The following is a 25683-nucleotide window of genomic DNA, read 5'->3' on the forward strand; positions in this document are numbered from 1 at the left end:
AACCTCCCAAAAGTTGAAGTTAATAGAACAGCTAAAATTAGGAAAAGAGTAAAACAAAGATATAACAGAAGGTTAAAACCATAATTTGGTTAAGATTAATAAAACACACAAACCCCTGGTGAAAGTGACTAATAAGGGAAGGCATAATGAAAATATTATCACATAATAATGCTCACAGCAGCTATTAATAGACTATTTAAATGACTATATTGCAATAAACTCAAAAACATAGAAAAAATGGACAAATTCCTAAAAACCAAACAAAACCATAATATATCTAAACTGACATAAGAATAGAAAACCTAAGAAGTTTAACTATTAAATTGAATCAGTACTTTAAAATCATCCAGAAAAACGAAGACAGTTTTGTAATTAAGTGCTAGCCAACATCCAAAGAACAGATTATTCTAATCATATGTACAAACATCTCTTACAAAATGAGGAAAACTATCCAACTCAATTCTGAGAAGCTAGTGTAACTTTTAAGTTTTTATGTATTTATTTTGAGAGAAAGTGTGTGTGTGCACTAGCAGGGAAGGGGCAAAGAGAGAGGGAGAGAGAATTCCAAGGAGGCTCTGTGCTGTCAGTGTAGACCTTGATGCAGGGCTCAATCTCACCATGAGATCATGACCTGAGCCAAGATCAAAAGTTGGACATTTAACTGACTGAACCATCCAGGTGCCCACTAGTATAACTTTGATACAAAAACTAGACACGAACAAGATTGCAGGTCAATCTAACTTATCACAGATACAAAATTTTTCAACAAAACATTCACAGATCAAACCATACATTACAAAAAAAAAAAAAAAGTGAAGTTGGTGTTCTTAACTAGCAATACAAACATAGTTTAATACTGGCAAAAGATAAATGTAATTCATCTTCTAAGTCTACAGAATAAATATTACATGTGATAGTTAATTTTGTGTGTCAACATGACTGGGCCACAGGGTGTCCAGATATTTGGTCAAACTCTATTCTGGCTGCTTCTGAGAATATTTTTGGATGACTTTAACACATAAGCTTTCCTGATTCTCCAGCTTGGTGACTGCAAATTTTGGAATTTTATGGGCTCCATAACTGTGTGAGCCAATTCTTTATAATAAATCTCTTTCTATATATGTACATCCTATTAGTTCTGTTCCTCTGGAGAACCCTAATACACCTTGTTACCAACTTGATAAAAGCCAAAAACAAAAACAACAACAAAAAATGAAAAAAGCATTAAAAAAAAATTCAAAACCCATAGTGGTTAAAATAATGAAGGAAATTTTTAAACTGATAAAGGTATCTATGAAAAATCTACTACAAACTTCCTACCTAATGGTTCATGTTAGACATGTTCTTTTTAAAATCAAAGACCAGAGAATGCCTCCAACTACCACTTTTATTCAACATTGTACTGGAGATCCTAGATTACACAGTAATACTAATGCAAGAAAGAGAAATACAAAGCTTGAAGACTAGAAAGGAAAAAAAAAACAATGTTGCTTCCAGATAATATAATCTATATAGCAATCTCAAACAATGTACAAAAAATAAATTATTCAAATTTCATACTCTGATCTAACATATAATTAATACATAAATATCAATTACATTTTTATATACACAACGAACAGAAAATGTACTGAAATGGAAAATACTGTTTACAATCACACCAAAAACAATTAAATGGCTGGGGATAAACCAAACAAAAAATAAGCAAAACATGTACCCAGAAAATTATAAAGCTCTACTAAAAGAATACCCTAAAAGAGTAAAGAGATAATCCTGTTCATGGATAAGACAGTAACATAAAACACATCAATTCTCTCAAATTTCATCTATAGATTAAAAAATCTCAATAGGGCTTTTTTTTTGGGGGGGGGGGGAGGCACCTTAAAATCTGATTCTAACATTTTTTGCATAAAGCAAAGCTGAGGGGAGCCTAAGGAGCTCACTCAGTTGAGCAACAGACTCCTGATTTCAGCTCATGTCATGATCCCAGAGTCATGGGATCCCACATCAGCCCAGAGCCTGCTTAGGATTCTCTCTAAAATGAAAAAAAAAAATTAAAGAAACTAAAAAGCAAAGCTGATATTTAAATATTTGAAAAAAAGTTCCATCTCAAATAGCAAAACAGTTCCCAAAAGAGGCAGTTGACTCTACCCATATCAAGGCTTCTCGGTGGAGAAATGTTTCAGGAACAATTTGGTATTCATATTGGGGGAAAAAAATGAATATTGGATTCCTATATTATATCACACAAAAACAAAACAAGCAAAAACCTATTTATTTATTTAAAGACCTAGGTGCCAAAGGCAAAATCATAACATATTCAGAAGAAAACACAGGGGCAATACCTGTAAGATCTAGGGGGTAAGGAAAGATTTCTTAAAGTCACAAACAGTGCTTAACATTCAGGCAGATAAATTTAAACACATTGAAGTTAGGAACATCTGTTCTTCAAAAAACACCAGGAATAAAGTGAAAAGGCAAGCATAGATTATGAAAAAAAAATTCTAGCACACATAGCTCAGTATTAGGACCCAAAAATGTATTAAAAATTCCTCTAATAAGTAAGAAAACACAAGGCAGGCGCACCTGGGTGGCTCAGTCAGTTAAGCATCTGACTTTGGCTCAGGTCATGATCTCAAGGGTTGTGGGTTGGAGCCCCACATCAGGTTCTGTGCTGACAGCTCAGAGCCTGGAGCCAGCTTTGGATTCTGTGTCTCCCTCTCTCTCTGCCCCTCCCCTGCTTGCTCGCTCTCTCTCTCTCTCTCTCAAAAATAAACATTTAAAAAATTTTAAGAAATAAAATAGTAAAAAAATAATAATAAAATAAAAACACAAAGCACTCAAACAATAGGCAACTGAATATGGAAAGAAATACATTCATAAATGGATGATCAACTCATCATATTTTAGGAAAATACAGGCTAAAATCACAGTACAATATATTTTATACCTACCATACTGGCAAGATTATGCCACAGTCTGACTATACTAGTAACCGTGAATTTACGAGAACTTGCTGGTAGTAAGGGATATAAATTGGTACAAATATTTTTTTTAATTGGTACAGATATTTAAAACAATATGACATTATCTTGTAAAGCTAGTCATGTAGAATTATGATTCAATGATTCTACTTATCGATAATAAATCTAATATACTAGATATATACCCAAGAGAAAAAATTTTTGTACATGTCACGCTGGGAGATATACAGAAGAGTGTTCACATCAGAAATAACGTTCAAATTTAGTGACATATATCATTTTCCTTTATATTAAGTTAGTTTTAAGAATTACTAACTTATCACCAACCAAAAGAAAGCTCAATATAATTTTACTTATATTACAAATCTCCTTGTGAGGAAATAAAATTTCCCTAATTTCTCTGTGGTCCTCCAAAACTAGCCTTCTGATGCACAAAAAAGTAAATATACAGATAGGGAAATGTTTGCATTCACTTCCCCCAGAAATATTTTACTCCTCACATACTTTATAGCCAATTATCTACGTAACTGCTCTGATACAAAAAGATAATTAAATTTCTCTTATCTCCCTGAGAGTGCCACGTGGGTACACAAGAGGAACAAGAGGTTATAGCACAGATTAGTTCCTATGTTTTAAGTTCCAGAGGGCTGAATGTATCCTGAAGAGATTTTATTTACCACAGTATTGGAGTTAATATTCATCACATTTTCAAGGAGAACTTCCCAGAAGGGGAGGGAGACAGTGGCCTTCTTCCCTTAATAAGCAAAGAAAAGTAATTTTTCCTCATCCCTTGCCTGTGGAATATCCAGCCACCTGCACAGGATAACAGACCTGTCTTTCCTCGGGATGCCCTAAGGCTAAGGACTAGGGGGCAAAGGAAGGCCAATATATTTACTACCGTGAGGTATTCACTAAATCTATCTCTGATTCAGAACATTTAGTGTGCATATTCAAGATAAAACTACTGAGAACTCAACAATCCCCAATGCATCTCCCATCTTCATTAGAACTATGAAGTAGCCATAGTTAGAATAATTCCCAATGAGGTTGCAGGAAAACGGATAGCTATACAAAAATATCTCAACTCCGTTAGACTCAGGTAGTATACCCCTGCAGAATGCTCATGACCTCTAAGACATAGGATCTTACTCTATTTCTTAACCCTGAGAAAACCCAGTCCTCTAAGAATCTAATATAGTACTTGCTCAGGTGAAGAATAAGATACCAGTATCTTCCTATCCCGAGTCTCACTATTAGAATGGAAGATACTGTAATTTTCTGATAAACTCCTCATTGTCAAGATTCTCAATACTCATTCTCTGAAATGCAAGAACTGAACAGATTTGGACAACCCAGTATCTCACCATACCCAAACCTACAATCTGAACTTTCACTTTCTGAACTGAGGAATTAAACAGATTTTGATGTGAGGAATAGTTGTATTAGGCAAGCTTTCAGAAGAAAACAAGAAATGTAAATATAAGAGTATATTCATATGTGGTGAATGTGCATCTGTCCATATGTGTTATAAGATGCCCAGTCCAAAGATTTCCAGCTGGTTAGTCAAAAAATTATTGTTAGATGTCCACCAATTCATAAGTATATAAACTCTGCCTATAAATTTTGTACACAATTTGACTCTGCCACTCTAAACAATGGATGGGTTAAGAAAATAAATATGCATACAACAAAATTCTACATAACCATTAAAAATGCAGTTGTCGGGGCGCCTGGGTGGCGCAGTCGGTTAAGCGTCCGACTTCAGCCAGGTCACGATCTCGCGGTCCGTGAGTTCGAGCCCCGCGTCAGGCTCTGGGCTGATGGCTCGGAGCCTGGAGCCTGTTTCGGATTCTGTGTCTCCCTCTCTCTCTGCCCCTCCCCCGTTCATGCTCTGTCTCTCTCTGTCCCAAAAATAAAAAAATAAAAAAAAAACGTTGAAAAAAAAAATGCAGTTGTCAGTTCTGAAAATCACTGATAGTAACCTCCATTTGACTACCTGGAAATTGAGGCTCAATAAAATGAGTAGAAAGAAGTTAACTGCTGAAAAGCTTTTATCACATGGCATACCTGTGCAAAAAACTTCTTCCCCTATTGAAATGTCTCATCAACATTTAAAAGTGAGCTCATCTATCTCAGGTTAACCGAAACCTTGGAATAACCCCTCTCTGTAACCAACTCCTCTCCTTCAGCAGAACTACACATAATAGCATGTATTCATCTTGTTCTTTCCTAAACCCATCACAACTAATGCCTGACCTAAACCCTCAATCTAAACTCAATAAAATCAGTATCTATTATTGGATACTACCTAGTAAACAGCTCTTAAATCAGTCTCTTCTTATATCATCGTTCTTACCTCTCTCCTCTAACCCACTACCACCCTCTAATGTAATGCTACTTTCCTGCCCCATCTCGCCTCTTTATTCTCTACAGAGTAACCAAATAAATTTCCCAAACACGGATCTGATCATGTTGTATACACAGTCAAAAACACATCCTGTGCTCCCTTTAAAACCAACTGCTCTTAGAATCACACCCAAAATTCCAAACATTTGAACACTGCCTACACAACACTGCAGGACACAGGCCCCACCCCCACAACTTTTCTAGTCTCAAGTCCTACCACTTTCCCCCAACTACTCTAGTGTTCCTTTCTCTTTCAACCCTCACCAAGCAATTGTTCTGATGATTCTTCAAATATGGCACAGTCCTACTAGAACAAACCATATTGAGTAACTCCATTTATCACTCTGTATATGATCCAGAAAAGTCCTTATCTCATTCTTTTTGGAATTATACACCCTGCATAAGAAAATATTCAATAAATATTTGTTGTCACAATCACAAAATACAATAAAGATACTTCATGGAGAAGACTTGCAGAAGGTCTAGTGTCATGGCTTTAAAAAAAAAAAAAAAACAACGACGACTACTAAAGGCCATAGTAAAATGGTTCACTAAATAATATCAACAAAGACAGAGACCCTATGGTACTCTGAGGCAAAAATGAAATAAATTGAAATATTAATATGATCACTTATTCAAACACTTATTTCTAAGGGAGAATGAGGAACATTTTAAAACCTTTCACTCACAAGTTTTTCTTTCTCTAGTTTTTGTAGTAAACTCTCCATGTTACTTCCAATTCTTGTCTTTTCTACAACTTCATAAAGGCTGCAATACATTCCATTCTTCAAAACTGACATAAGAAAAAATACAAGGTAAATATTCAAATCAAATCTGCTTCTTATATATTTTAATAAAATTAAATTACTTACCTTCACTTGGACCTAAGTATGTTTCCTTATAAAACAGCGCCGGAGGGATTTTCTGTTTCAGATGATCAATATTCATAACTGTTTCAACATCTAACTTTTCGGGACTGAAAGAAAATTGAAAAAGTATGTTTGCCTCACCTGTATTTTTAACTCTAGCAATGTTATCTCCTTTCCACCCACAACATACTATTAATATTAGACTTGATTCTAAAGAGGATTGGAAATGGGAAGCCCAGATATATAGAGAAGTAGATAGGAAGACTGGTAATATCACCAACCTTCCATTTTTAAGCCAGAAGCTAATCTTATACACCAATTTTCCTAACCACAAAGGATTAAAGGCTGTCCTTTTATTAAGACAATTTGAGTATGAATCCTGAAAGTAATCATCAAACATTTAATGAAGGCCCATAATGTTTGGGTGGTAGCAAAAGATCATTTTAGACCATTCTATTCTAATATATGCTGCACAGGACTGAAAACAGTCTATAAATTTTAACTTACCTCACCACAACAAAGAGGTTTCCAACAAAGAACTGATAACTTTTAGGTCTACCATGTTCAAATTGCTAAATGACAAATATATCTAATTAGGATAAAACTTTGAAAAATTACTTTTAAAATTTAAAATCATTCAGAAACTTTTATGCTATAAATGTATATGACTATTTAGCCCATTCTCAAACCAAGATAGAAAAGCAGAGGGCCCATTTTGCCAACTGTGTTTCCCAAGTTATCAATCTTTTAAAACAAATCGACATTTATATTGAAGTTCTTGTGGACCAAAGCAAAATTTAAATATAAGAATAAAAAGCAAATGAAGAAACTATATTGAGCAACCGCTAATTGTTATTTCTTATAACATACTTACAGCTTGATAGGCAAAAAAGCACGAGTGGTTGACCTCAGAGAAATATAACACAAAAGCTTCCCTTTATTTAAAAGCTGTCCTTTCCACAAGGTGTAGTTAAATTTGTCTAAATAAAAAGAATGATATAATTCAGCCTCTAGCAGCCCAGAAGCAAATACATGTTTACTACAAATAAGGGAAAAACATCTATGACAACAAAAAACAAAAATCACACAAAAAACACCCATGACATTGCTATTTAGGACAGAGTTCAAATAATAGGATTTTTGTTTCAGGTATCTTTTCCCCTACAGGATTATTCCAGCTGCAAAAAATTAACAAACTTGTCTAAATGTCCTCATATCAGACAGTTGAAGAGCAAAGACCAAGCATTTACTGCCTTCTTATTTCACCCAAAGGAGACTATCTTACTATATTAAATCCAGTTAACTACACAAATCACAAATCCCCACAGCATCTCCTACCCTCTCTACTCACTTTCTTTTCATTGTGGAGAAACTTGATGACAGAAAATGTCAGTTTTGCTTTTAATCTTTTCTGTGTCTTCTAAATCCTAAACTTCTGATAAATGTATTTTAATTATCTAAGTTGTAAAGCTTGTTTGTTTACTTTTATCAAAGTGCTAAAATCCTTTGGTTTACTCATAGTTTCAGCAGCTTCTAAAGAAGACCTTATGCTTGGACAACCAAATGTTGATGCTATATCATAATATGGCCTCACCCCCTTTATCATACTTTGCAGATTTTTGTCCATTATAAAAATAAAGCAAAACACTAATTTTTTTTACTTTATGTATTCTTCCAATTTATAAAACTAAAGGAAAATAATAAAAGAATCTTACCAGTGTTTCTATCTGCATTGAAACTGTTAGATCTACAAGTTTTAAAAAGAAAAGAAAACATTACTGATTGGTAACAAGAAAGTTAATATTCAGGATCTTGACATAAGCACTATTTCTAATGGCATAAGGTACAAGAAAAATTAAATCCTTTTTATCCAAGTGGGAAATACATATGAACTACTTATTACAACACTTAATACATCCAAGTCTATATGAAGAAAACAATTACTTACTTGGCTCAAATTATCATATCTGTCCAAATTTATGGGAGCTATTTTCCCCAAAAATAGTCATCAGGAGAAAACAGAGTCCATTAAAGTCTCTGTGAATTACTTTATTTTAGTGATAAGATTTGAAAAAATAGCCTCAAAATACACTTAAATGTATTTATTCATCATTCAATAAATATTTACCAAGTTCCTATTATTTACCAGGCACAGTTCTAGATAACAGGATTACCAGGATGAACAAAGCCCCTGCCTTCATAGAGTTTACAACCTCATGAAGATTCCAGGCAACAATCAAAAGTAGTATATAGTTTACCAGATGATGGTTTTAAGTGAAACCAGAAAAAGAGAAAGCAATAAGGTTATGGGGTTAAAAACAAAAATCATGAAAGGCCTCACTGATAAAGTCACCTTTAAGGAGAGATCTGATAAAGGTTTTTAGTGTAAACAATGTAGCTAATTGGGAAAAGAGAACAGTAAATGCAGAGGCCCTGAGGCAGAATGATTCATAGCAGCATTTGAGGTATAGCAAAGGTGTTCAAACAATGCTCATTTTTAAATGATATGGAGACCAAAAGATAGAATCAAAGAAGAGGAAAAAAAAAAAAAAAATTAACACAGTTACAGTTCCTGGAGGTATGACCTCATAATTACTAAGTGGTGGATGTCTTTTAAAGATTACTATCGAAAGGCCCTATTGCAAATTTATCATGGAAATCATAAACACAGAGCCACAAGAAAAATGAAAATCACAAGTGTCTGGATAACATATGAACTGCTACTTATGGCTATGGATGGATGGTTACCAGGGCTATTTGGTGACATGAAATAAGTGTGCTGGATCTCAAACAAAGAAAGACAAGATGATTTGATCTGGAAAACCAATGAAAAGGTTGACCTCAAAAATGTGTTTCATGATATGTGGCTTTTTAAAAACAGTATTTCTAAATTAATAAGGCTCATACATAACTTTAAACAGACATTTGACCATTTCACCTACATCCCTATACATTTACTTATTCAATTTTACCAACATTTTTTCTGGAATCACCACATGGGTGAAACAATAAGGGAGACTACTTTGCATTTGGTCACTCTGTATTAAAGCTTATAAGAAATCATCAGTGGTACTCAACTCACTGAAAATCAGAATCACCTGGAAGCTTTTAAAATTACCAATGCCTAGAGAGGGCTAAGTTCGTTGATTTTGGCTTATGTCATGATCTCACGGTTTGTGAGATTGAGCCCCACACTGAGCTCTGCACTGACAGCACAGCCTGCTTGGGATTCTCTCTCTGCTCCTCCTGTCTCTCAAAATAAACAAACACTGAAAAAAAATTACCAATGCCTAGGCTCCTTAATACACATTTGATTTAATTTGTTTGAGGTAGGATCGGGGATCTTTTGTAGAAGCTCCTCATTTGTAGGAGAGCTAACACACAAAATTTCACTTTTTTTTAAAAGCTGCATTTTAGGGGCACCTGGGTGGCTCAGTTGGTTAAGCGTCTGACTTCAGCTCAGTCATGATCTCACGGCTCCTGGGTTTAAGCCCTGCATAGGGCTCTGGGCAGATAGCTCAGAGCCTGGAGCCGCTTCGGATTCTGTGTCTCCCTCTCTCTCTCAAAAATGAATAAACATAAAAAAAAAATTTTTTTTAAATAAATAAATAAAAGCTGCATTTTACTCAACTATGCAAACCTTCAATATCAAGAAAAAAAGGGTTAACTGGTGAGGTTTAAGTAAATTTTAGTTGCATATAAAGTACATTTTTCACACTCTACTTTTACAAGTCATCATAAACACTGTGCATCTAATTAGTTGCAAGGCAAGAAAAAAAATGGGAAGAAAACAGTGTTCTAGGCCATGCAGGATATGTAAATTAGTATTCTGAATGATGTCTAAAACTCATGAGTCTTACCTTGATGAAGGTACAAACTTCGGAGTTTGTATATCATCTTTGTAAGTAAAAGATACAACAGCATATGGACACACATGTCTTGGTCTTCGCCTGAGTTCATCAAAGATATACTCATAAAAATAATACTAAAAATAAGAAAATGCAAAATTAACTTCTATAAAAAGACAAAAAGGTACAGAGTAGAATCTTTAGTTGCCTGACTTTAGAGAAACATAACACCATTTAAATATCTCTAACAGGAAGTATCTTTAAGCACTGCTTGTTAATTTATTTAAAATAATTTGCACTTTATATTCATTTTATGGTATAAAATATTCTGCTTCTATCTATCTATCTACCTACCTACCTACCTATCAATCAATCAATCAATCAATCATGCCAGAGCACTAATAGGTACTTGAAAAAGTTATTACTAAAGAGCTGAGGGCTCGGTATGTGCAACAAATTTCCTCATAAAAATGTTACAAATGGACATTTATAAGCTCCAAGCCAGCCCAGAAAAGTCAATTCAATCCAAAAAGTAAAATGCTAAGGACACAATCTCAACCAAATCTAGTATTCTGTTCATTATTTCAAAAGAAAAATATATTCTTGGCTCTAACCACAGACTAAGCAGAAAAAAGGAGGTAGAAGAGATTATGAACACAGGTGACAAACGTAGCTAATTGTCTTACTACCCATCTGCTTCTCCCCTTCACCTATTCACAACATTCATTAGGGTTTTGTGACTCACAGACTAGTGATTTTTTTTCTGATTTTTTTTTTTTTTTTTTTTTGAGAGAGAGAGAGAGAGTGAGCAGGGGAGGGTCAGAGAGAGAGGGAGACACTGAACCCGAAGCAGGCTCCAGGTTCTGAGCTGTCAGCCCAGAGCCTGACATGGGGCTCAAACCCACAAACTGGAAGATCATGACCCAAGACGAAGTGGGACACCTAACCAACTGAGCCACCCAGGCACCAACCCAGACTTAGTGATTTTCATTAAAAAGAATGCCCTGGTTTATAAACAAAGCATTGTCCTTCAAAGTTTATTCCCTTGGGAAACTACTGATTTTCAATATTGTTGCTGCTCTAAAAATGCCTGGAAATTTTTTGGAAACATCAAGCCAGTTTACAAGTTCTGCTAGAAAAACCTACTGCTTTAAAAAAAGGGCGGGGTGGGGGGGGGCACTGGGTGGCTCAGTGGTTAAGCATCTCTTGACTTCAGCTTACAAGGTTCCTGAGTTTGAGCCCCACATCCAGTTCTGCACTGATGGCACAGAGCCTGCTTAGAATTCTCTCTCCTTCTCTTTGTCCCTCCCCCGCATTTGCTCATGTGCACGCTCTCTCTCTCAAAAACAACTATACAAAAAAAAGAAAAAGAAAAGCCTATTGCTACCTTCTCCAACTACTGTTCAGAAGGCAAACAAACAAGTCAGCCCAGACATCTTTGGTGAACACAATTTTTGCTGAAAGCCCCCAACAATATGTCTTGCCCATTCAGAGTCTTCAAAAGTCAACTATACACTTCAATTAAAAAAAAGTTTCAAGGATATCTGGTTGGCTCAGTCAGTACACTGTGTAACTCTAGATCTGGGGTTTATGAGTTCAAGCCCCACGTTGGGTGTAGAGATTAAGATTACTTAAAAAAACAACAACAACAACAAACCACACACAAAAAAAAACCCCACAAAAGCTTCACTCACACTCACAATTTTTTTTTTTTTTAAGGAGCTGGGTGTGAAGCCTGCTTGAGATTCTCTCTCTGGAGAATCCTGAGCCTCAGGGAATATGGCAGCAATGGCCAACACCATGATTCACCTGGTGAAACATGAGGAAAGGACCTTGCTAACTTGTCCCCAGACTCCTGACCCATCAAAACTGTACAATAATAAATTTGTGTTGTTTTAAGCCACTAAATTTGTAGTAATTTGTTATGCAGCAATAAAAAGCTAGTACAATGAAACAAACAAACAAAAAAAGGTTCTCTCCCTTGACCCTGCCTGCGCGTGTGCACTTCCAAAACAAAATGACTAAAATTTGGTAAATATTATACTTTTAAGTACCTGTAGTTTACTGTATTATCAATTATATCTGAATAAAACTTGCATCTTAGGAAACTCTAAGTTTGTAGTCTTAGAAAAATGTTAAAATAAAAAATATCAAATCAACAGTGCAAAATTACATCAATTAAGGTAATTCAAGGGGCTTCAACTTTACCTTGAAGAATGAGTAGTATTTTATTAGACAGGATATCTTTCTAGGCCAGGATCTAGGCCAAGAGAAGCCTAGGCTTCAAATAAAATGAGGTTTACTGAGGGCAGCAATCATACAAAACATCAGCTTGGAAGGAAGAACTAGACTAAGGAATGTATTACTTTGTTAAGTCTGGGGAGCCACAAGACTTAGGTTTCTGAATGGTCTTGAAAACACTGAACCAACAGTAGTGAGAAACACTGGAGTCTGGTAGTGTTATATGGACACCAGAGGTTAGACTGGTGTGGTGGCAGAAGGTACAGAAAAGGAGACATTTTAAAGGATTTGATGACAAAACAGATATGAAGTCATTAACACTGAAATGAATCCAGGCACTTACCTGGGTAAGCTCATAGGCTCTGTAAGCCAAAAGTGATGTAACTCTATTGGCATTCTTTGACACGTGACATTCATGTTTCGGCGTTGGGTCCAAAGCACTTTTATTTAATATAGATTCCAAACTTTTTATTTTACCCTAAAATAAAGAAAACCTTTTAAGTCCACCTAACCTAATTATTGACTATATGACATTACAAAATACCTCTCTGAATACAGATCACCTATGACAGCAGTTCTTTCCTTTAATACCTGGTAACACTCAACACTTTTTACCAATATTGAAGCAGTAAAAAGGAGTTAACCATGAAAAAAAGTGCTGTTTGAATTTAATAACAAGGAAATAAAAAAAATTTTTTTTAAATGTTTATTTTTGAGAGAGAGAGAGAGAGAGAGAGAGATAGACAGACAGATAGACCACGAGCAGGGAAGGGGCAGAGAGAGAGGGAGACACAGAATCCGAAGCAGGCTCCAGGTTCTGAGCTGTCAGCACAGAGCCTGATGCGGGGCTCGAAACCACAAACCATGGATCATGACCTGAAGTCAGACGCTCAACCGACTGAGCCATCCAGGCGCCCCAAGGAAATAAAAATTTTATTCACAACACTGTTCATTAGCCTAAATGACATTACCAGTTGTATTACCTCTTCATTCTTTTCTTTGGAAAGGAAGTCAAATAGATTAAAGATGGCAAACCACTCTTCAAAGTATGTTTATCTACTAAATAAAGCAAGCATCAATTTTAATTTAATCAAACTCCTAAAGACAGAGACAACTAAAATCCAAACCAAATGCTGTCTTTGATATATGAAATGTAAAAGTTAAAATTACCTTCATTATTTTAAAAATAACAACATCGCCCACTGCCCCAGCTTCCAAAGGGTTAGCTTGTAATAAATCAGCATACTTAGAAAGATAGATACCTAGTAAAGAGGGAAAAATTAAAGAATTTGAATAAGGGCACAAATACTAAAAAGAAAATTCAAACATTTAATCTAATGATGAGAGAAAAAGTATGACAACTTAAAAAAAAATGTAATGGCAGTAAAGACAGTGGATATTAATCCAAAGCAAAACAAACAAAAAACAAAACCTAACCACAAAACAACAAAAAAACCTGTGAAACTATCCAAATTTCTCAAAATCACCAAGACTGAGTTAAAAAAATAATAATCTTTGATCAATTTGAAGTATGCAAATCAGAAACAAAGGGTAAAACTGGTTTTACGCTGCATAACCTCAAACTATCCTCCTTTTTCTGAGAACGTGACAAAGCAAACATGAATTTAATTATAAGGACTGCAACAAAATTAAACATGTTTAAGTGGCAACTTAATAATAGATAAATGAAAAAAAAAAAGATTACCCATGGAAGGACTGCCAAGAATGGTTATTTTGGACTGGCCCACCTGTAATCCTTTTTCACATATGCTTTGCACCTAAATAAACAAAACACTTCATCTTGCGATCATAATACATTTAAAACATGAAAAGATAATTTATAAACTTGTTTTAAATAAAATACAAGCTCCTAAACCCTCTAAGTTCTACATTATAGAAATTTTATACACATGACAATTTATGACTAAATATCAATGTGAAACTGGCTTATGCTTCCAATGTTACCATAGCAGATATCCATTTTTGTTTATACTAGGTGTGACAGATACTCAGAATTCATGCCACTCATATATACAAACATTCCCTTTTATTTTTTTTTCAACGTTTATTTATTTTTGGGACAGAGAGAGACAGAGCATGAACGGGGGAGGGGCAGAGAGAGAGGGAGACACAGAATCGGAAACAGGCTCCAGGCTCTGAGCCATCAGCCCAGAGCCTGACGCGGGGCTCGAACTCCCGGACCGCGAGATCGTGACCTGGCTGAAGTCAGACGCTTAACCGACTGTGCCACCCAGGCGCCCCAAACATTCCCTTTTAAAGAGAATTAGAACTGGCAAAACATTTAAAGAAAAAGTAACTCCACCTACACAACTTTAATTAAAGGAGACAAAACAGCTCCTAGTACATATAATCAACAGTACAGAAGATAATCTACTTTAATAAAGAGAAAATTATTATCAAGCACATCCTAGGCAAAGAAAACAGGCTTGGTCAGAGAAAAAATAAGCACATTGAAAAATAAATTACATAACAATGAAATATCTTGCCCTACTAAATCATTTCTTCCACATATATATCCATTTACACATATCATTTATAGTAAAATGTAAAACATTAGTTTATAATTACCAAGTGTATTGTTCACACTGCAAAATTAGTAACTTACAGTGGAAACATCCTCAAATCGTTTTTTATAAAAGGAGTTCACACACCTGATATCGATCAACCATAAGAAATGCATAGGATTCCGAAAGTTCTTTATCCAAACGACCATCAAACTTCAGTTCTCTTCGCTTTTCGGTGAACTAAATAAAATAAAATCTGTAATAACTCCTTAGCATGTGATTACGTCTTTCAAGCTAATAGCTTCAGGAATTTTATTTCTAAGAAATCCCAAATGTAACCAAAGCAGAAATGATCTTTTCTCTCCCTGTAATTTCCATGCTTCGATTAATTTTTACCCCATTATAACTAGCTCTTTATACCTTGTAATAATCAAATAAACATCTAATATCTATGAATTTTAACTAAATGTCTACTAAAACTTTGCCATATTCCAACTCTCCCACAGATTTTTAAGTTAATAGTTACCTTTGGATCTCTCATTTTACATAACATGGTACACTGCATAAAGTAGGTGGTTTAATAAATCTCTGCAGAATGGCCAACTTCTGGACTATAAACTCAATTAGGACAAGGAAAAATGTTTTCTTTATAACTACATTCTCAATGCCAAGTACATAAGATGTACTCCATATATATTTCCTGGATAAAAGTGACATCCTCTAAGTATAACTCAACTGCAAGTCACCCAAACTGCTTTCACTTTTAGATACAAGCAAATGGATATACATTCAAAATATGGAACATACATCTAAGAGATTTATATGCAGTATTCAGGCCATTACTTATGTTCAGTAATTAAAGAATTATTAGACAAAATTTTCATATAAAGTTAATAAATAACCCCTATCACACCCTAAAATCACATCAAACTATCAAGGTTTTAATTTTCTCAAGTAGCCAGTAACTTCAGGGATTCCTTCGAAGTTCAATTCTGGTAGCACTGGGTTGACCACTTTACAAAAGTACAAAATTAATAGTAGTTCATGTGCATTAGAAAGCAACAAACACAAAATATTTCTAAACATCTCATTTGTATTACTGCAGAATTCCTCATTCTGGCTTTTCCTAAAAACGTTTATAATCTACATGAAACTTAAATTTACTATCTTACATACTTAACTATTCCCCCTTTGTTTACTTTTTTTTTTTTTTAAGTTTTATATATTGGGTGCCTGCATGGCTCAAACTCACGAACCGTGAGATCATGAACTGAAGTCAGACACTTAAACTGAATGAGCCACCCAGGTTCTCCCAAAACTAGCATTTTGAAAGAAAAGGAACATAAAACAACTTCCAGGCTATTAACTGGTTATGAAGAATCTTACAATAAGTACTATTTAAAACTTACCTCCTTTTCCAAAAGTTCATTATGTATCAAGCAAGCACGTTTGTAGTTAAAATTTGTTACTGAGGTTGGTTCAAGGTAAGATGAATGGAGAATATTTAGAACGTCTTCAAATTCTCGAGAGCCTGGAGTTAATGGCTGAAAAAGTGCTAAAACAAAACAAAACAAACATTAATTTTAAGATTATTCCTTCTTAAGCGTAATTTCTTAAACTTTTGTGGGCTTACTATAACTTTTAAATAAGGTTGAAATAAGGCATCAAGGCTAATTTTGTGATATTCAAAAGAAACACATATTAACGGAGAGAAAATAAAAATCAATTGCCTACATTGTTCAGTTCCTTCAGCAATAAGTATCTGGCCGTTACACATGCACGAGCAGGTTACAATTTTGCAAACCTTAAGAATGTTACATCAGGCAACTTTAATTGCATAAAGACTCTCATAAGAAAGAATCTGTGCATAAGCTCAACTTGTCTCCACTCCTTTTTTATGTTACACTGAAATAGGTCTAGGACCATTTACTTGAGCAAACTAAATGCTTACAGCATAAATGAATGCATAAAAACATTTAAGATACTTATGTATCTATATAATAAAACTACCCTACCTGGTTTTTAGTACTAACCTTAGAATAAAATACACTGCATCCATTGGCTTCTTGTATTACCAATACAAAGTAGTGGGACATTATGAAAGCTTAGTGAAATGGAAAGATGTAGAACTCTGGAGTGAAGCATGGACACAAATATCAGATCTAGCATTTACTAGCTTCGTGGAAGTCCCTGGGTAAATCAATTCACTTAACCAAAAATAAGCTCAGTTCTCCTACCTGTAAGAATTCATTCCAGCTATCCTAATAACCACTAAATTCTACATGCCACACATGATACAATACACAGAAAAAGCTCTAAGTACAACATCTGTTGTTCAAGTAAGACAATAAAAGTTTTTACTCCCCACACCTACAACTATTCCACAACCCATTTAATTTTTAAAATACTTAAATATCCACTTGTTCTTAGACCAGTGGATTACTGGTCTAATAATTTCAAATTTCCACTTCATGCATGAAATAGTTTAACTTAATAATAAATTTCAAGAATCTATGTACATAAAATTTCCCCAAGCCAAAAAAGGAACTACTTATATTTCACTGTATATAGAAGTATTCATTCATAGAACTTGGCTATACTGTGTTACCTTAATTTCTTTTGAGGTACGATTTCTAAAGAGTCAATAAATTTCACGGTCAAAATACTTTTAGGCTACTACTAAAAATTGTACGTACTCTTAACAGTACTAGACAGCAAATAAGATATTTTCACCGTATTTTCTAAACATACTATTAGGCTTTAAAGGACATGTCAAATGACATACCCATCCATCCCTTCACCAAACCATGTATATTATTACAAGTGTCTGTAAAACTGTAACGTGTGTATAAATGTGTATATCGATGACAAAATGTGTATATATGGTGCCCACTACTTTGGGATCGCACACTAAAATAAAGAAATAAAGCCAACATAGTTATAATCCAATGAAGACACTGACTAGGGTTAATCAGAAAAAAAAAAAAAACCTCAAATAGAACAATTAAACACAAAGTGTCCTATAATCAAATTTGTAGCAGATGAATACATTCAATAATCTACTGTTGTAACCTCTACTGTTGTAACCTCCACGAGAGCCAGAACCATATGTGCTTTATTACTCTACCTTTATCATATGCCAGTAGCTAGAACTGTGAGCACTGGACCCAAGTAAGTTGAATAAGTAAGTTCGTAAAGAAAGTGAGAATAAACTTTCTCAATGATTTTTATACTGAGGGGTGCCTGGGTGGCTTAGTTGGTTAAACAGCTGACTTTGGCTCAGGTCATGATCTCATTATTCATGAGTTCAAGCCCCACATCAGGCTCTCTGCTGGCAGCACCAAACCTGCTTCAGATTCTCTATCCTCCTCTTTGCCCCTCCCCCACTTGCATTCTCTTTCAAAATAAACTTAAAAAAAAGTTTATACTGAATACAAACATATTCTACACCTACCAAAGTATCATTGCTGTGTCATCTTAAATTAAGCCCCACAGATTCAATAATTCAGTAATATGTAAAACAAAATATAAGCTCTGAAATAAATCCTCTTAAGTCAAAATCAGTTTTACAGAATAGGAAAAAACATCTTTGTGACTGTCCCCAACTAAATTGGGAAAAACTTGGCAAGGAGAACAGCATGTATTTGGAATAGTCTTTATAGGCTTTCACATCCAAAATGGGTTAAGCATGATTTCAAAAATTGGGTTTTATGCACGATTCCTTTTTTTGTCGTTTCTAAGTGACTTCAGACATCTAAAATGCTCCTTCTGCAAAAGTTTCATGTGGCTTTAAACTTCTATGAAATCTTACAAGTCTACATAAAGCATTTTCCTTAGTTAAGCTGTCCCAATACTATTTTGACTATCAATCTAATCATATGGGGAAAATTTCATCATATAAGTTTATAGAGAAATTAACATTCCAATTATCAGAAAAGTACTTAACATTTGTTTCATTCCAAAGCAATGTCCTATAGTCATGTCAAGTGTCCTCAAGTAGACTGCCAGTGGGGGGAAAACATTCTTGTGAATGAAAATATAGAAAAAGATGCCTGTGTCCTAGTTATTTTATATATCAAATGATTCCATTGGCTTTACTAGTTAGGCCAAAGTTGTAATTTCTCTTTTTCCTCCCAGTTTTCATTTCTACAAAAATAAAATTATGCTGTTAACTCTTTTTAAGGATTTCAAGTCAAAGTGCTGGTAATCATAATTAGAAATTTAACAAGTTTTTGTTCTGAATGTACATTCCCTAGTGGCCTATTTTGTCCTTAATAATCCTTTTTAACACTCCACATCCCTTGGTCAACATATCCTATCACTTCTCTTAAGAAAACATGTATACATCATAATCTTAATTATAGGCCATTATTTGAGGCAATTAATAAACAACCCTGTGATTATCCAAATGGGGAACAGAACATTTTATATGATAATTATTTCACTTATGAAAAGTCAGTATCCAATATATTGTTTTCTGGATTCTGACAATTACTGAGTCTAACCACTAGTGGGTCATTATTACTATTTAGATAACTATACTAAGAGCTTTACATGAATGATGTCATTTAATCATTAAAACCATCCTACTTAGTTCAGTTATACTCATTTCACAAATGAACCTGAGAGCTAACAGCCAATATGACCCAAGGTTACATAGTTGTGAATAACAGGGCAGGTAGGATTCAAATTCAGGCTGCCTAGCTCCAAATCTTATATCCTGAACTCTACGTAGATGTGTATGTGTGTAAGAGCTGAAACTGATCATTACAGAACTGGGAGAATAAAATTGTTTCTTCATTTTAGACCAAGAAATCATATAGAACACTTAGACACAGAAAATTAGGTATTAAAGAAAAATAACTTGATGTCCAGGATTATGCTCTTTCTACCCTCTTATGTGTCTCTTCTATCAAATCTCTTGTTTTTCTCATTTTAATAGAGCCAAAAGCCAACGTGCCCTTTTTAGGGTTCTAAAGGTTAACAGAAGTAACCATAGTTCCTCCACACACCGAGAAACACGATTTTGCTTATTTATAGGATTTCCATAACATACATGTCAGAAATGAGTTGATGTACATAATTTACAAGGTTTCCTTATGGACAAAATTGATAATACATGTTTTATGGGACTGAAGAACAGATTTAAAAAGACATTAGGAGATTTATAATTCAGACAAGGAAAATGGATCACAAAATTAGAACTAGAATTCAGGTCTCCTGACTCCATACTATCCATACTATCATTAAATATTTTTTACTACTGGTAGCATACAAATATATATTGAATTTAATGTTCTATTTAAGCAGTTGGAATAGACATAAAATTTAAGTCATGCAACAGCTTTGTTCCTTTGTCAAAGGAGCAATTTTCAATTACTTTTACCAATTTACTTAGTGTAAATGCCAATCTTTAGGTTTGTATTACAATTTATGTATATATGTAAAACAAAAAACCCATCTATATATATATGTAAAAATAAGCTAAACTTTTAAAAGATAGACCACTATTATCAAAACATATAAATAGCCAATGTGAAATAAACATTCCAATTTAAAGTAACTAATTCATGGAAGAAAAGGAAATAGCCAAGAGTAGGCTGCAGATCATGTGTGTTCAATTCTCTGAATCCATCTCTCTGATGTCTAGCCATTTGTTCCTTCCAATAATTTATTTGAAAGATATTTTAAAAATCACTTTTCTCCAGTCTAATAAAATTGCTAAAGACATAATGCTTTAGGAATGGACGTTTCATCTCTAAATCAAGATTGAACACAATACAGAATTAAGAACGAATATGCTGGCAAGAGAACTAGAGAAACAAGTACAAATATGACTAAAACTAAAAACTATTGACTTTTTCTGGCCCAGGGAATAGGTCAAAGAAAATTTTACTTACATTACTTAAAATTGATACACACCTATCAAATGTTTTATGTGGATAACTGGATTCTGCCTATACTTCCCTGCTTACCTGTAAATAGGGAAATCTGTGGTACTTAGAACCCAGTCATTCATATACAAGTACTGAAACACGATGCAAATTTCCTTAAAGGAAACTTTGCTCCAAGTCTTAAAAAAGACAACTGCAAATTCTGTGGGAAAAGATGGTGCTGGGGAGGAGAATTAGCCATTAATTGTGCTAGCCTAGACCAGTATGGACGCAGGTGCATGAGAAGTTAGTCTTGTGTCCTACAGAAAAAAAACATTGACCAATAAACACTTTCCAGAAAGTGAATCATCACTACTTCATGTCCCAAGAACTTTGGAGGGGAAAATTATATCAAATTGCCAATTTTAATTTACTTTTAATGACTTATAGTATTAGATTTTAGAGTAAAAGAAGGCAATAGAGAAACATCTACCGACAAAATCCAATTGTACAATTTGGTTAAATATAAGAACAGTGCCTCTTTACACTATAGAAGAGCCCAGCCAATAAACAACACAACATACATCAAAGAGTAAAATTTTACCCTTCCAGTCAAGTTAGGTCATTTAATCTGTCACCACAGATTAAATGTGTTAATTTCATAATGAACATAATTTCTGAATCTCAAAATACCCCAGAGATGAAGACATACTAAATATATCTAAGTTTAACATTGGTTAAAAAATTTAATAGGTCAAATCAAAAGCTAACAAAAGCACTTATATTACAAAAAAAGAAGTCTTGCTACAGTTTGTGTAATGATAAGTACTGTACACCTAAAACCAAATTCCAAGTTCAAGTTGGAATTTGTGTGACCTTGGGCAACTTGTTTAACTTTTCAATACTTCGGTTTCCTCATCTGTAAAATGGGAATAGTACCTACTACATAGAATTTGGTCCACACATGTAAACTGCCTTAAACAATGCCCACAACTTACTAAGCACTATAAAGTGTTTGCCACTACCATTAATTAGAATGGCAGTATTCTGCATGTTATGCTACTGTCAAGACAAGGAAACGAACTTTGAGTCAGCAAGCTATACTCACATATATCTGAGGTACCATAATCAAGTCATGTTAAGTTTCACTGGAAACGCACAGTCACAAGCACAGGTCTGCCATATTAAAATATGAATGCAACAGAATCTTTGATACTGGAAGGTTCAGAGGGATCTCCTGAAAATGATTTAATAGTCATGATAAAAGACTCCTGTGACCACAACTAGTATCTAGTCACATCCTATACATAAAGTGATACCTTTCAAGCCTTTCAAGAGGCAAAGATGTGGGGATGAAGTGCGAAATTAACAGTACCTGCTATACCATTTCTAATAAAACTTTCTTTTTAAAATAATGAAAAGTTGAATTTTTCTATTAAATTCTATCACCAAGCACTAACTTCTTTCAGTTTGGATAGGATAAAGTCCATGGTGGTAAAATACCTGCTTATTTAAGTTTTAAAAGCTCTAGTTAAGTCGTTATTGAATTATTTGAACAGCTGCTGCTTAGTGCATCAATTATTTTCACTAAATATGAAGAAAGTCCAGTGTGTTTTATTTTCCTTAGCTATAATTTCCCCAAGGTTGACAACCTTTTGCCTCTACATGAAAATGGAAAACAAATTTTCCCCATGGAGCATCAGACTCGGGGGAGAAAACAGCTAGATTTTATATTTCCTAATTCCTCAATTATTTCCACTTTTAGTGTGTTCAAATAAAGTTCTATTTTACAGCAACCTCTGGATTTACCTAATTAAAAAAAATACATGTAAACAGTGCCTTTTAACATTTCCTGGTGACTTCCCTCATTTCAAACCAAACTATGAGGCTTTCTACACCAATATTCTGGTCCTATCAAAAGTTTTAAAAGATGGTACATCCATTGTTTATGGTGTAACATAAACCATATTCTTGGGTACTTAAAAATGAAAGAAAAAAGGAAAGAAAAGAAAAAAAAGGAAAGAAAAGAAAGAAATAGAGGAAAAAGAGAAAAATGGACTTCAAAATTTTATCAAGCTAGGAACAAGAGAAAAGTTCAATCTCCTACCTCATAAACCAGAGGCCACGTGAATGTACTTCCAACCTATTCTCTAGCAATTGATTAATTTGGGAAGAACACCTAACTTTCCTCATATAGGCTGTACCATACATCTTGACTAAATAAACCAAAATAATGGACAGCCTTGACCTTTACAAATATCCCCTTGAACTCTAAAATACATTACATTAATTCACCTAAAAGATATTTCTAGAAACATTCCTCATGCTAGTGGGCAAAAGGTAACTTCATCTTTGTCAACATGGTTTCTGACACCAAGGATTTCCTTGGTTTTCTCATCCAAAAAGAAATTAAGTTTGATTTTATTTGTATCTTCCTGATACAAGGCTCTAACAATTTCAGTTGTGCAAATGGGAGGTGGTTAAGCACATGGAAAAAAGAAGCACATGCTTCAATCAAGATTCCACGTCTACTAAGACTTTAATTACAAATAAAAAAGCATTCTGCAAATAAAAAATTCCTATTATTTCCCAAAGTAAATCATGAAAACCTGAACCATGAGGTAAAACAAAAAGAGACTTTAAGTTGACTAAGTCCAAATCACTGGAGAGTCAAAAACAGTGTAATAGAAAACCATAATACTACTTTTGATCTCCATTAGAAATGTGTCCCAATATAGCATTGTTTTGAAAACGTAAAAGTAGTTCATGTAACTATTCCCATATTGGTTCCAAAAAGTAGACTGGCCTTAAAAAAACCAAAAAACAAGTGACTGGCCTTAAAAAAACCAAAAAACCAACTTAAGTTCTCTCATCTGCAAGATCAAGTTGGTGACTCTTGGGCATAAGCTAACTTCTATTTTTTCCATAGGGAAATTACTGCACCAAGAACCTACCTTCCCATTCTTCTCAAATACAAGAGAAAACATACCAAAGTTTGGATTTAAAGAGAGACCTATTTTAATCTAACGCTTGAACAAGGGGGGAAAAATCTACATGGAAATGAAGTGTGATGGAAGACAGCAGTGTGCATGGATCACATCTAATGGAGATTTCTAAACAAGGGGAGACGCTGACATCGAGCAAATTTCAAGTAGACACTTCTAGCTGAAGAATTTCCATAGGGAGAAGCACTTGTGGTCCTCTGAATGCAATGGCCTTGGAGAAAGCCCCAGAATCCACGGCCACGGGCTATTTCCAGAGTGAGACTTGTCAGAAGCATCCTGAGGAGGACACACCAGCTTCTGTGCCTTCAGGGGTTGGGAGGGAGGGGCGCCGAGCACCATCTTTCCTCTCTGGGAGCTGCAGCCTTACGGACAAGCTTCAAACCTGAGCTACTTCCAACTTCCACGGGGAGAGGGGGAGCAGGGGAGCGTGGTTCCACCGCTTTCCTCTCGCACCAGGCGCAGCAGCTGGGTGGCCGTGGCAGTGAGGGGAGAGGCGGCTGGCGCTGCATGCGTGTTTACGTGTCTCGGATGGGTGTGGGAAGAGGAGACAGAGAGGTTCTAATGAAAAGATGGAGGGGAGAGAGAAAGAGGGGTTGGGGGAGAGGGGAAGCACCACCTTTCTTTTCTCTGCTCTTCCTGGGGATCTGAAAACTCCTCCTAACGGGTCTTTCGGGCTCTTCGGGGCCTTTGGGCACAGCGGCCGCGCCCGCCTCAGACGAGTCCTGAGTCTGCTCGTGGCTGACGCTCGGGGCGGCCGAGGCCGCTGCTGTCTCCTCAGGCCCGGCGCCGCCGCCGGGCTCCGCGATGCTGAGGCCGCCGCCGCCATTTTGTGGGGAGGACTCAAGCTCCGGAAGCGCCTGCTTCATCTCGTCGTCCCCGCCGCCGCCACTTTCCCAGCTCGCGTCCGTCGGCGGAGAGGCCTCCGTCTCCCCAGCAGTCGCCATCGCGCCGGCGTGAAGAGCTCCGGGAAGCTTCTGCCGGCAAGGTCGGCGGGGGTGGGGGGAAGGGGCGACGGGCCGGCCTCGCTGCCGAGCTGCTCTCAGCCCACCCACCCCATTCCCCCCGTGGCCGCGGACCCCGGTCCCGACCCAACAGCCTCTCCGGGGCCCCAACGCCGGCGCCCCAACCGTGCAGCCCGCCCTAGGAGCCGCTCCTCGCTCGGGCAGTTCTTCTGCCGGCCCCCGCCACTCAACGTGCTGGCGTCGGGGCCGGGAGGGGGCGGGGCCGTCGCGGGCCTCTCCGCCAATGGGGGCGCGGTGCCCGCCTCCGCGGGTGCGGATAGACAGCGCTGGGGGGCGGAGCCTCGGGGCGCCCGAGCCCGCCAAAAGGGGCGACCGCAACGCCCTGCGAATACCTCGACGCCGCGGACCGCTGCGGGGTGGACAGGGCTTAAGGCGAGCTGCGAGTTCTCGGACCGCGCCTAGCCAGCACCGCAGGCGAGGAAGGCGCGCCTGATAGGTCCCGTGAGCTCAGGCGTCGCCTGTCTTAGCGAGATAACGGCCCTTCCCCCGGCACGAGTTCCCTCAGCCAAAACAGGATTCAAGCAGTGGATGCAGGATGAACCCGGCTTTGTGAAGTATTTGCGTGCATAGATAGACCTGGAGAGAGGAGATAAGACAGTGGTCTTACGACGACGACAGCCTGAAAGCCTCTGGGCCCAGTGATCTGCCTTGACCACCGGATCTGCATCTTTACAATATATCCCCCCCCCCCCCCCGCATCCCTTTTTATCTTAAAGCGTTAGAACCAGTGACACGCCTCCAGCCAGCAGACAATACTTGAGACCCTTTAATGCATCCCTTTTTATCTTAAAGCGTTAGAACCAGTGACACGCCTCCAGCCAGCAGACAATACCTGAGACCCTTTAATGTGACTTCACAGCCTAGTGTTAACCGGATTTGGTTCTGGGGAGCTTGAAGGGAGGGGGACTGC

General features: G+C 36.3%; 1 protein-coding gene across 6 annotated transcripts in view; it reads right to left on the reverse strand.

The window, feature by feature from the left end:
* Positions 1–24784, reverse strand: part of TASOR (transcription activation suppressor) — a 50521-nt gene extending 25737 nt beyond the window's left edge. For all 6 annotated transcript variants that reach the window (XM_030307044.1, XM_030307045.1, XM_030307046.1 and 3 more), the window contains exons 1-11: positions 24368–24784; positions 16283–16428; positions 15021–15113; positions 14054–14126; positions 13519–13610; positions 12692–12826; positions 10120–10244; positions 7975–8006; positions 7134–7239; positions 6263–6366; positions 6080–6183 (exon numbers count right to left, since the gene is read on the reverse strand). In XM_030307044.1, the coding sequence (XP_030162904.1) occupies positions 6080–6183; positions 6263–6366; positions 7134–7239; positions 7975–8006; positions 10120–10244; positions 12692–12826; positions 13519–13610; positions 14054–14126; positions 15021–15113; positions 16283–16428; positions 24368–24695 (1338 nt within the window). In that variant the 5' untranslated portion in view covers positions 24696–24784. The remainder of the gene's footprint in view (positions 1–6079; positions 6184–6262; positions 6367–7133; positions 7240–7974; positions 8007–10119; positions 10245–12691; positions 12827–13518; positions 13611–14053; positions 14127–15020; positions 15114–16282; positions 16429–24367) is intronic.
* Positions 24785–25683: the final 899 nt, after the last annotated feature.

This window comes from Lynx canadensis, chromosome A2 (genome assembly GCF_007474595.2).
Source record: "Lynx canadensis isolate LIC74 chromosome A2, mLynCan4.pri.v2, whole genome shotgun sequence".
In the NCBI taxonomy this organism is placed as follows: Eukaryota; Metazoa; Chordata; class Mammalia; order Carnivora; family Felidae; genus Lynx; species Lynx canadensis.